Source organism: Mus musculus, chromosome 11 (assembly GCF_000001635.26).
Source record: "Mus musculus strain C57BL/6J chromosome 11, GRCm38.p6 C57BL/6J".
NCBI lineage: Eukaryota > Metazoa > Chordata > Mammalia > Rodentia > Muridae > Mus > Mus musculus.
This window is the reverse complement of record NC_000077.6, coordinates 67,844,553-67,857,017: the sequence shown is the minus strand read 5'-3', so window position 1 is coordinate 67,857,017 and position 12,465 is coordinate 67,844,553. Positions and strand designations below refer to the sequence as shown.

Sequence of the window (12,465 nt, the reverse complement as noted above, 5' to 3'; positions counted from 1 at the left end):
GACAACGTCTGGGGAGGGTGAAGAATATCTACTAAAAATGCACAGATATTTTTTCTTGTGATTACTTCCTAAGGGACATAGCATGACAATTGTTTACATAGCATTTGCTTTGTGTCAGTATCATAAATAATCTAGAAATCCCGTAAAGTCCATGGAAGACTACGCATGCTATTGTATTAGAGGGGACTTGCACACCCACAGAAGATCCTAGGAGCAATCCCCTATGGATGTCAAAAAAGGCTGTCTTCTTGGCCTGTGGCTTCCCCTGTAGGTTTTTAATGTGTACATGAATTCTATGAGATCATGGATGAAACTGTTGGTGGCCCTGAAAGGCAGGACCCCTGTGTATCTCGCTTGTGCTATGGTCACTGTACCCAGACCTGATTATGTATCTGCCCAGATACACCATTGCTTGAAGGCTGGCAGGGCATATATCCCTTAGCAGGTGCTCATGGTCTTCATGTCTTTTTCAGGAGGAGTTGAGACCAGACCTTTGGTTCGGGGTGTTGGTGGCCGAAGTATCAGCATGAAGGCATCTCCTGCTTCCCGATCCAGGCATGGGCCCTTCAAGACCATGCCCCTGAGGTGGTCATTTGGACACAGGGAGAAACGTCCCGGGGCATCCGTTGAACTGGTGGAATACCTAGAGTCCAGAAGAAGACCCCGTTCTACCAGCCAGTCCATTGTGCCGCTCTTGACTCGTGCTGCTGGTGGGGAAGAGACTTCAGCGTCACCGAGGTCAGATGGCACCCTTCCTGCTAAAAGTGAAGACAGCGGTCGAGCCATTGGGCAAGGAACAACTGGGGTGCCCCTTTCCTCATGCCACCTCAACCACCATCCAGCCCTGGGGTCTTTAGATGACAGTCTGCACACTGCCAGGACACGAACGGGGAATGTAAGTCAGGATATCAGGCTCCCAAAAAAGTTTGACCTGCCCCTCACTGTGATGCCCTCAGTGGGGGATGAAAAGCCAGCTCGCCCTGAGGGCCAGAAGATGACACCTTGGAAGGGAAGTAGCCAGGTGGGAAGCCAGAGTAGCCCACCTTCCCCCTCCACTGGCTTGCTTAGAAACTTTAAGGACAGTGGCCCAGGTACCTTACCCAAGATGAAGTCTAAGGCTGCCATGGAGGAAAGGGCCCCTGACAAAGACAGGGGACAGGGGACATTCACTCTTTTGAAGTCTGTGTTTTGGAAGAAAGAACACAAGAGGACTGTCAGGACTGAGAGCTCACCACCAGCACCCCCAATCTCCCTAGGGAGTGACCGGCTGAGCCCTGCTGCCATGAATGAGCAGGCCCTCAGGATTCGAGAGAGCCCAGCCAAGGGCCTGGGCAACCACATGGAGAGGGACATCAGATCTGCGCCCAGCTCTCTCCACCTCCCCCGAAAAGCCAGCAGGCCCCCTCGAGCCAGTACAGCTGGCACCTCACAAAGGACCATTCCTGGGGAACAGATTTCTTATGGCACCCTGCAGAGAGTGAAATACCACACCCTTTCCTTAGGTCGAAAGAAATCCTTACCTGAGTCCAGCTTCTGATGGAAACATTTCAGTGTTGTGTGAAGCCGCCATCCCTGGGGCTGTACACTGAGAATCTGTAGGCTCTTGTGTCCAGAGTGGATTTTCTAGAATCCAGTTGACTTGTGGCCTCCCCCCACCCCCCCAAAAAAGAAAAGTTTGGTCTCTGTAACTCTTGTCATATTCCAATAACCTGGTGTCAAAGTGGTTGGGTTCCCATTGCTGGGTTTTGATACAGCCTGGCCACTAGACGGTGCTGCTGAGCCCAAATTATCATGACAAGGCTAAAATTAGTGTTTGGTGTATGTAAGTCCAGGGCCTGCCATAGTCTACTAAAAAGACTCTGATGTCACGGCAGATACTCACTCTCACCAGCTTGTGTGCCCCTAGCTTACATGCCCTGCTTCTTTTCTTCTATTCTCCCTTCTTCCTCTCCCTCTTCCCCTCCCTCCCTCCTTTTTCCCATTCTTTCCTTTCATTTTTTTAAAAATAAAGGGCTTGTAAGAAAGATCTTTTCCTTTTCATGCTTGTCTTGGATAAGTGTCAAAGATGCCAAGAAAAGAAAAGAATAAGAGATAGAGTGTGGCAGTGGCGGTGAGAGATGGGAGCGTGACAGTGGCGGCGAGAGATGGGAGAGAAGAGACTGATATCTCAGGAAGATTACTTAATATATAGCAACAAAATTGTATTACAGCTTTTCACGGTATTTTAAAAAGATAACTATTTTGATATCAGAATAAAGAAGGTTTTTTTAAAAAAAATATGAGATCTATGCACAATTTTAATAAAAATTGTGTTTGTGAAACTTGCAAATGGCGGACTGAATTACTGAAATTTGAAAAGTGACTCACTTCATTCCTGTTACATTGCATAGTCAGTCACAGCTTGTTGCTATCTATCAGAATGCAGTTGCCTGTGTTGTTTCTGAAACTTGAGAGGGAAAAAAAAGCTCTTAATTAAAATTATTTGTGCCTCCATCCATCCTTTCCTTTCCTTCATTTAAAGATGTTTTAAATTTGTATATATTTTTGAGGCAAGAGTCTCACTCTGTAGCCCATACAAGTCTTGTACTCTTGGCAATCCTCCGGCCTCAACCTTCTGAAGGATGACAGGCATGAGCCACCGTGTCTAGCTTTTGACTTGCTGTTTCTGAAGGAGACTAAGGCCTCTTTCTCTCTCTGGAAGGAGCCAGCACCTATGAGTCTGAGGCTGCCTGGCTGACCTGGTGATCGCTGGTGTGCTGCTATGTATTTGCCTGCACTTAAGGACCTGGTCTAGGATTACCTTAGAGTTTCCTACAAAGACATTGCAAAGCCTAGACCCAGGACTGGGGCCAGCAGCAGCTCATTGGCAGCCTCTCAGGTAAACATTCTCTGGAGGGTGTTTCCTTTCTCACGGGATATTTCTTCAAGACTGCTGGCCACAGGAATGCAGTCGTCCCCCAGACCACCGTGTGCGTTGTTGCATGTCTCTACAGCTTTTTTTGTTTTGTTTTGTTTTGTTTTGTTTTGTTTTAAATCAGGAGGAATGGGATTCCTTCTTTTCCCCAGTGAGAAAGACAATTTGCCTTTCATCTAAGCAACAGTTGCAAGATAGAACTAACATAATCAAGAAGCTGGAAGACCCAACAATCAGACCCCCGGGGGGCTACAAGTTCCCTATCAGCCCACATTTCTTCAGTTCTTAAATTGTGATATGGAAGATGTGGCGGCTGATCATTTGCTCCTGGCTGACACCAAGCTCAGTCTCACTTTGTTCTCTAAAATTGAGTCGTAACTCAGGCTTGCACCCGGGCCTCTCTCTTGTAATGACCTAGACTCTGAGATTATGAGTGCCTCCCAGTTTTAAGAAAAAAAGAAAAAAAGATCTGTTACATTGTGTGTGTGTGTGTGTGTGTGTGTGTGTGTGTGTGTACACAATGGCACCTTTGTGCCACAGAGCACATGTGGACATCAGAGGACAACTTTATGGGAGCCAGTTCTTTCACCATGTGTGTCCCAGGGACTAGACCCACGTCATCAGGCCTTGGTGGCAATCACCTTTACCCACAGAGCATCCTTCTGGCCCTCATTATAATCCTCTGGGGTAGGTACTGTTAACTCTGCTTTACAGAAGAAGGAACTGAGGCACAGAGTTTAATCCACTTAAGGTCACACAGCTACTAAGTTACCAGAGCCAGGATTTTTGCTCACTGCCCACTCTAAAATAATCTGTTCAAACCAAATTAGGGCAGGCAAGCGCTTGGGGATGGTTTAGTAACCTGAGACTTGACTTGGTTTGGTTTATACACACATACACCAGCAGCAGCAGCACTCACCAATTTGATTGGCAGCTCAATTCCTTTCCAAGTACATAGACCCCTTTTTGAGCTATGTACCTGACAGCCTCAGACCCCCACCTAGCCGAGCTACACATACACCCATCTCTGCACAATGGGACAAGTTTCTCCTACTCTCACAGCAATAGAACATAAACAGTTTCTGTTCAGATGTATCCCCAATTTATCAGGAAAGAATGGAAAGGCTGATCCAGTTTGAACTGGTCTTGAGAACATATGGAAGCAAAACTGTCCTCAAGTGAAGTTAGAATTCCTACCATCTTAACCTGTGCCTACTTGGGGGTGCATATGATTAGAATCAGGTGCATTATGGGAAAAGACATGCACCACTAGGAAAATGATATCATGACATAATCTACCAATCAAAACAGAGAACCATTCATATTGGGCCTTTTAGCAACCATATTCTTCCTTTGAGCCCCATAAAAGGAAGCCTCAAGCAATAAGCAGGGCCTGTAAGTACTCTCCTGTGTTCTGCTGTTAATCTTGATAGTGCACTCCTGCCTAATCTGAGCTTCACTTTGAACTAAGTTGCTTGCTTTCACAAATAAGTGTAAGCCCTTATTCCAGTCCTTTGAATAAGAAGCCACTAAAGGAACCTGGGACCATCTGGCCCAGACCCCAGCCATGGGTTGCTTCTGGCCTTTCCTGCTCATCAGAATGGTGAATTGTTTTCCACTGGGGTAAAATCAACAGCTTGCCCCAGGGGCCCAGGTCTCAGGGGTATTCATTCCAGCAAGAAGTCGGCATCTGAAAAACTCCTTGTCACTGGGCTTGCTATTTGATTAAGTTTTGATAAATTCTCTAAATCTCACTTGTGCACGAAATTGGGGGACTGAGTGCAGACGTGATAGGAATAGGGCAGGTGGCAGGTTGTTTTCTGTGTCTGTGGCCTTGACTTTGTTCTTCCAGAGATGCAATTTTGCTTTGGTTCACTTTAGATCTTTGGCAGGATTGCTTAAGTGATGTCCCCGAACTTACCATAATTGACTGTAAACATCCCCAGGCCTCACTGGGTGGTAAATACTGCTTCAGGCTCTGTCGGGATAATAGGACATGAAATACACAAATTACTGCCGTTAAGCAACCTGTAGTAGTTGGAAAAGACAATGTAGTGGATGTAACCAAGGTAATTTCAAACTTCAAGTATTAATGGTATAAATATGTGGGTCACTTGGCATTGAGTGGCATTCTGCCACTCGCTGAGACCAAATGACTTCTCGGGATGTTGAAATAGCCTCAGGAGAGAACTAGTTTCCACTGGGGCCACTTGGCTGACAAAGCCTCCTAGGGTCTTGAATTCCTGTGAGTGTGGCCCAGGCAAAAAAAAACGATTTCTTATGGGAAAGGCTGGGGAAGGGGGAAGGAGATGTGGATGAATACAATAGCTCCTGCCAGCTTGTCATTGATTGATTGATTGATTGATTGATTGATTCATAGCTAATTGATTTTGGAACTTGGTCTGCCAACTAGGCTGGTCTGGAACTCAAGGGAATACCCCTGTCTCTACCCTGCTAAGTGCTGGGATGAGTGAGCAGAAGGTCAGGGCCACCATGCCCAGCTTTAAAAGGGTTGGCCAAGATTTCACCGTGTGATTAAAGATGGCTTAGAACTCCTTCGGCCTCGTCTCCCAGGTACTGGGGTTACAGGCATCGGCTACCACACCCAGCAGCATCCTAGCCTATAAAGGAGTCAGAAGAAAAAGCTACCACTCCTTAATGCCAAGTAGGTTTCTATTTTTCCAGCTCTGGAAAGATTTGGGGATTTGAAGTTGCTCCCCGGAGAGAAGCTGCCTGCTGCCTTCATTTCTGGAGTGCCAGCCTGATGCACACTGTGTGCGGCTACCATGGGGGAGAGTTGGCTGTGTGTCTGTAACCTGGCCTATGATTGTGGTCAAGCAAATGGTCAATTGCTTGGCCACTTTGGTGCTTCTCCTGAAGCCAGCAGGATCAGGTACTCACGTGAATAGCAGCCCTATGTGGCAGTGTTCCTGAATGAGTGTAGCCACAAACTACATTTACTGCTTTTAACTGCTGGTTGCTGGCCCCGTGCATCTGTCAATCATGGCAAAGATGAAAGGCTGGGGGGGGGGGTGTGAAGCGATGTGAGAGACACACCTTCCTTTCCAAGTGCTATCCTTTTCCTTTGTATCTTTCAGTTCCATTTCTTTTACTTTTTTTTAATTTAAAATTTTATATATTTTTAAGAACTTCATACATAAGTACTGTATTAGCACCATTTCTACCTTCTTCTCTTCCCTGTGTTTCCCCTATGCTTCCTCTTGAAGTCATGACAAATTTATTATACACACACGTCTCTTGTGTACTGTTTGGAAGCATCATTTGTCAATAAAAACCTGATGGCCTAATAACAAAAGGCTGGAAATAGAATTTGGGTGTTCAGGTAGAGAAATTGGAACTCTGGGAGTTAGTCAGGCACTGGGAGAATCACCACCCAGACTCTGAGGAAGTCATACGCATGAAACCGAGGAGAGGTAACTAGCCTTGTGGCAGACATAGAATAGTTTAAATGGGTTATATAAGTTACGAGCTAGTCAGGGGGGCAAGCCCAAGTGTACGACCTAGGCACTTACTTGTAAATAAGCGTCTGAGTTATTACTTGGGAACTGGGGTGTGGATGGAAAAGCTTGAAGCTACAACATAGAAAACACACTAAGTTCATATAGTGTGGCTTATATGCATATATGTTTAGGGATGATCACTTGGGATTAGATAGCCTAGTGGGAAGCTCAGCCCTGGGAGAAAACGGATTCTCCGTCTCTCAGCATTGATTGGCTGCCTGTTTATCGTAATCTAAAGATGGTTCCATTTCTTTTGACTACAGCTAAGTCTGGGTTGTGATAGCCAGACCTGCAAGCTCTTTGACCCAGAGCAGGCTGGTCTTTGAACCAGTTTTACTAGCAAATGCATCTCTACATTGTGTGTTCAGTCCTATCTCAAGTTACATTTTATCCCTCTTGGCTGACTAAAATTAAAACATGAGCTGATCAAAAATTGCCTGTGGGGGGCCTGGTGAGATGGCTCAGCGGTTAAGAGCGCCGACTGCTCTTCCAAAGGTCCTGAGTTCAAATCCCAGCAACCACATGGTGGCTCACAACCATCCGTAACGAAATCTGATGCCATCTTCTGGAGTGCCTGAAGACAGCTACAGTGTACTTACATATTATATATATATGTGTGTGTGTATGTATGTATGTATATATATATATGTGTGTGTGTGTATATATATATGTGTATATGTATATATATATATATGTATATGTATGTGTGTGTGTATATATATATATATATATATATATATATATATATATATATATATAATGCCTGTGTTTAAGGAATTTTCTAGATATTCTTCAACACGACTTGCCTCCTGCCATCCAACCCTGTTTTCCCTGAAGGCTGCATGGGGTTCTGATCTCAATTGCTGAGGAAGCAACAATGTAAAATGAAGCATGAAGGAGATGAGCAGCCCTCTCCTCTAGAGCAAAACCAGACAAGAAAGCACATGGGGGGGGGGGGGGACGGGGACGACTGAGAAGAGCCCAGGGAGTCTGAATTTAAAATCTTCTTTTGTATCTTCTACTTCTTTTTAAATTTTATTTTGTTTCTGAGATAGGGTTTCTCTGTGTAGCCTTGGCTGTCCTGGAACTCACTCTGCAGACCAGGCTGGCCTTAGAGTCACAGAGATCCTCCTACCTCTGTCTCCTCAGTGCTGGGATTAAAGATGAGTGCTGTTTTGCCCAACTCTACTACGTTTTCTCCTAGACACTTTAGCTATGATTTGTTTGAGTTCGTTTTCTTATATGTAGTGATAGAAATCATGCTTGCTCCCTGATCTGGCTGCCAGCCTTTAAATCAATGTCAGCCCTTGATCATCTCACTTTACAAACATTTTGAAGTCGGGTATTGTGAGTTTCGCAGTTTTAATCTTTCAAAAGGTATTTTGGTCATTTTTTTAGGTACTTTGCATTTTCAGGTAAAATAGAAAACTCTGCTTCTGATTTCTACAACAACAACAACTTCCCAAGATTTTACTTGAGACTGTTAGATGTTTAGGACAGTGGTCAAACTAAGTTCTTTTATTAAAACATTTTAATAACCTGTGGAATTCCAATCCATTGACATGGTATATCTCTTCAAATAGGTCTTTTTGGCTAGGTATCCAAGTACAGGGGTTTTTGTCTTGTTTTAATCCTTTAGTGTGAGTACCTTACACAGTTTGTGTCAAACATCCTTAAAAGTTCCTGTGTTTGATAGTACTGTAAAGGGAAACGTCAAACTTCTTTAACTTCTGGAACTTAATTCTCTGTAGAAATAATGGATTTTGTCTGTCACCTTGTATCCTACAACCTTGCTGACATTTAGTAGCTTCTGTGTGAGTCCTCAAGTACTTTCCATGTAGACAATTGTCCCACGAGACTAAAGGTGGGACAATTTCTCCTTCCAATCTACTCCTGCCCTCCACCCTCTACCCCCGGTCATTTTGTGTTGATTTTAAGCACTGGGCATGCTGCATCAGAAACTTGAGTATGGTGTTGTGTACCAGTAAGGGCAAATAGCTCCCTCTGACTTCTTCTTTCCCAAAGACCCTCCATTAACTATACACAATTAGTCACACTGTTGGTAGATATTCTAAATCAGGTTGAGAAGTTTCCTTAGCTGCTTTATTTTGCTGGGAGCTATTTTTTAAAAAATGGATTTAGATTTGGGCAGACACTTATTCTACATCTTTTGAGATGATCATAACTATGAGTTATAAGGATTTATTTTTGAATTTTGAACCAGCTTCACATTCCGGGAATAAATTCCACTTGGCCATCATACTTTCTCTTTTTATTCTTCTGGGTTTGGATGTCTAAGTTTTTATTTAGATATTCCTTTTGCATCTAAGCTCATAAAAACTGCTGGTCTGTTTCTCTGTTTCCAACATCTGGTTTTGTTATTAGGGCAATGAACCTTGATGGAATGAGTTCGGAAATACTTTATTTTCTTCAGTTTTCTAGAAGAGTAGGGTAGAATTGTTGTTATCTATACCATAAATGTTTGGTAGAGTTTGTCAGTGATATCATCAAGAATTTTCTCTGTGCTAAGGTTTTTAGCTACAAAATCAATACTGTTTTTTAAGAAAGCAAAGGAAGACTTATTTTATCTGATTTATTTTTACTTTAACATTTTCATTCAAGTGTATAATCTCTCTGTACCCTCTACTCTCTCCGTTTTCTTCTCTCCTTCTTTAGTCCTCTGTGTTCCTCTAGACTATTTCACTCCTACTTTTATGTCCACTTATGTGATTTTTTTATATTACACAAAATATAGGAAGCATAAATGAGAGAAAACACACAAAATTTGTCTGAGGCTGGCTTGATTTGCTTGATATGATTATCTCTAGTTGCATCCATTTCCTGAAAATGACATATTATCGATATTAAACATTTTACTTTATCAATAATTTTATCAATAGTTTTATTAAAATTATTTTATTAATAATTTTAAATTAAAATATAATTATATCATTTACTTCTTCCTCTAACCTCTCCCATATATCTCTTCCCTGATCTCCCCAAAATTCATTGCCTTTTTCTCTAATTGTTTATATATCAATTATATATATATATATATATATATATATATATGTGTGTGTGTGTGTGTGTGTGTGTGCGCGCGCGCGTGTGTGTACACACATACATCTATGTATATATACCACATATACACATATATAAGTGCCAACTGGATTTTGGAGAACTCACAAGCATCACTTTAGTAAGCCAGCATAAAGATATATATCCTTATACCCACAAATAAGTGTAGTTCTCAGCCTTCATCAAAGAAACTTATCTTTGCCACAGAGACCATTATAGGAAACCACAACTCATCAAAACGTAGCGCTGTGGAGTCCAGTCCCAGCTGATGAATCAGTTTACAGCTCAACTCCTGCACCCCAGGGTCAGGGATCACCACAGAAGACAGCATGGGAAGTTTTTTGTGTGCATTTGGTTTTGTTTTTCAACTCACTCTGTAGTCCAGGCTAGCCTCAAGCTCAGAGAGAAGGCTGCCTCTGTCTCCTGAGGGCTGGGATTAAAGGCGTGTGCCATTACCGCCTGGCCTGGCATAAAAAGTTCTTTAAAAGCTAAGGGAACAGAAAGTCTGCTGTGAGACTGCCTCTCCTAGAGATGCCAAGGAAGCTACACACTCATGAAATCCCACCAATACAGCTTCCTAATCAATAAACCTGAACAAGGACAGTAGCAATAAACATGCTAACAGAGAAGGGGCGAATCTCATAGGGTCCCCACCCTAGACAAAGACCTAGAGGCAACTGAGGAAGACAGAGAATGGGAGAAATAGTTGTGAATAGAGCTTCAGTATACACTGATGTACACGTGTACCTGTAATGTGATGATTTGGAGTTCTTCAGGTAAATAACCAGGATTGGTATAGCTGATTCATATAAAAAAATAATAATAGATTGAGGCCAGAAAGTAGCTAGTGGTAGTGCGTGATGCATTTCCCGAAACAATTGATGATGCTATCAGTCTTTTGAGAAAACCTCCATGCTGGGTCTGTAGTGGCTATACTACTTCCTGTCCTCAGTGTTAATAGATAGGGGTTTCTTTCTGTCCACATCCTCAGCAGCATTTGTTGGAGGCTTTCATGCTGACTGGGGTAAGATGGAATTCATGCAGCTTTTACTTGGTAGCTAGTGAGGTTGAACCTTCTTTCTTCTTTATTGGCCATTTACACTTTATCTCTTGAGAACCGTTTGCTTCATTTGCTCATTCATTGAGGCCACCTCGCAACTTCCATGAGTTTTGGCAGCATGGTTTACATGGTTTGCCTGAGTTGCTCAATGTCCCAGTGTTATTCTCTGAAATGTTTTTACCCTATAGTGACATTCCCTCTCATTCCTGGTATTGAGACCTGGTGTCATCTCTTTCTGATGAGGAAAGCTAAATTTTATAGATCTTTTCTTTAAGATGTATTTATTTATTATATGTGAGTACACTGTAGCTGTCTTCAGACACACCAGAAAAGAGCAACAGATCCTGTTACAGATGGTTGTGAGCCACCATGTGGTTGCTGGGATTTGAACTCAGGACCTTCGGAAGAGCAGTCAGTGCTCTTAACCGCTGAGCCATCTCTCCAGGCCTATAGATCTTTGCAAAACCAGCTTTTGGTTTCCTTGACTTTCCTTAGTATTTTTTCCAATCGAATCTCATTACTCTGTATTCTTACCTTCAGGATATCCATTCTTCTTCTTCTCTTAGCACTAATTAGTGCTCCCCGCCCTTTTGTCAGGGGGGCCACTGTGTAATTCTGGCTACATTGTAACTCACAGAGATCCACTTAGCTCACCAGTGCTGGGATTTAAGGTACCCTATTCTGGGTTTTGTTTTTTAATTTAAAGATTTATCTATTTTTTATGTGTGTGTGTTTGTTTGTATGTGTGTATGTATAACACATATGTACAATGCCTGTGGAAGACAGAACAGTGTGTTGGATCCCCTGAAATTGGAGTTACAGCTGCTTTTAAGCTACCATGTGGATTCTGGGACTCCTTGGGTTTCTGAAAGAGCAGCAAGTGCTCTTAACCATTGAGCTATCTCTCTAGCCTTTTTTTCATTTCCTAGTGTGAACACTGAAGCCACTAAAGGATCAGAAATCCCTTTGCTCCTCTGTTGTAGACATTTACTGTTATGAATGCCTCTGAAGAGCTGCCTCGGTGCATCCGACAGATTCTACTATGCTGTGTTTTAATCACATAAAATGCCATCTGACTCCTCTTTAATTTCCTTTTTCATCCATGCATTATTCAGAAGTATATTTTTAGTCTTCAAGGAAAAAATAGCGACTCTATGTTCATCTGTGGTAGTGGGAACGTGAGATGGAAAACCATGTGGCTGTAAACAGGCTCTCTCCACTGGCAGACAAGAGGTAGATAAGAAGGGAGAAAGGGCGTGAAAGGTACCAGAGAGCCCCTGGCTCCTGAGTTCCCTGAGGTCCTGGGTGCTTTACCCACATGGTGTGAGAGCATCTCCAGCAACTTCACACGCATCCCTCAGAGCTGCTCTAGAGCAGCAAAGCGGGTAAAATTTGAACTTGAATCTTTTTGTGAAAATGCTCACATGTTAATTGTAGAGAGCCTCGGGATTCGTTATGGCACTCCATGCGTGCATACAATGGACTTTGATCATATTAATCCCTCTGCCTTTTCTTATCCCATCCCCTACTTTCCCATCCCTAATGCTTGCCCACAGGCACTTTCATGTCACCTCCCATCCCTGGATTCTTGCCTTTGTGAGTCTGCCTTTGTGAGTCTGCCATGCTCGGCTCCATATAGTGACCTCCAGTTCCTCACATTCAGGGTGAATCTTAAAATGCTTCTTCCCTTAAGAAAATGGTGTTCTGTGCCACAAGCTCTAGTTTCTTTTCCGTCTTCTTTTTCTTTTTCTTTTTTTCTTTCTGGCAGCTCACAAAGTTTCAACAAGCAGGAGTAACTTTAGCAGCTGTCATGGATGTAAATTGGACAGCCTTTGCAGGTTTGACATATTTCCTGGTAGGCTTCTGCAAACTATGTCATTTCTTCAACTCCC

The 12,465-nt window shown here is 43.0% G+C and overlaps 1 protein-coding gene across 4 annotated transcripts in view; it reads left to right on the top strand.

Annotated features, from left to right (window-relative positions):
• Positions 1-2,495, top strand: part of Usp43 (ubiquitin specific peptidase 43) — a 67,631-nt gene extending 65,136 nt beyond the window's left edge. For 2 of the 4 annotated variants that reach the window (NM_001291049.1, NM_173754.4), the window contains exon 15: positions 474-2,495. In NM_001291049.1, coding sequence (NP_001277978.1) covers positions 474-1,537 — 1,064 coding nt within the window. In that variant the 3' untranslated portion in view covers positions 1,538-2,495. The remainder of the gene's footprint in view (positions 1-473) is intronic. The other 2 variants (XM_011248915.3, XM_017314453.1) reach the window with 1 other exon arrangement.
• The last annotated feature ends 9,970 nt before the right edge of the window (positions 2,496-12,465 follow it).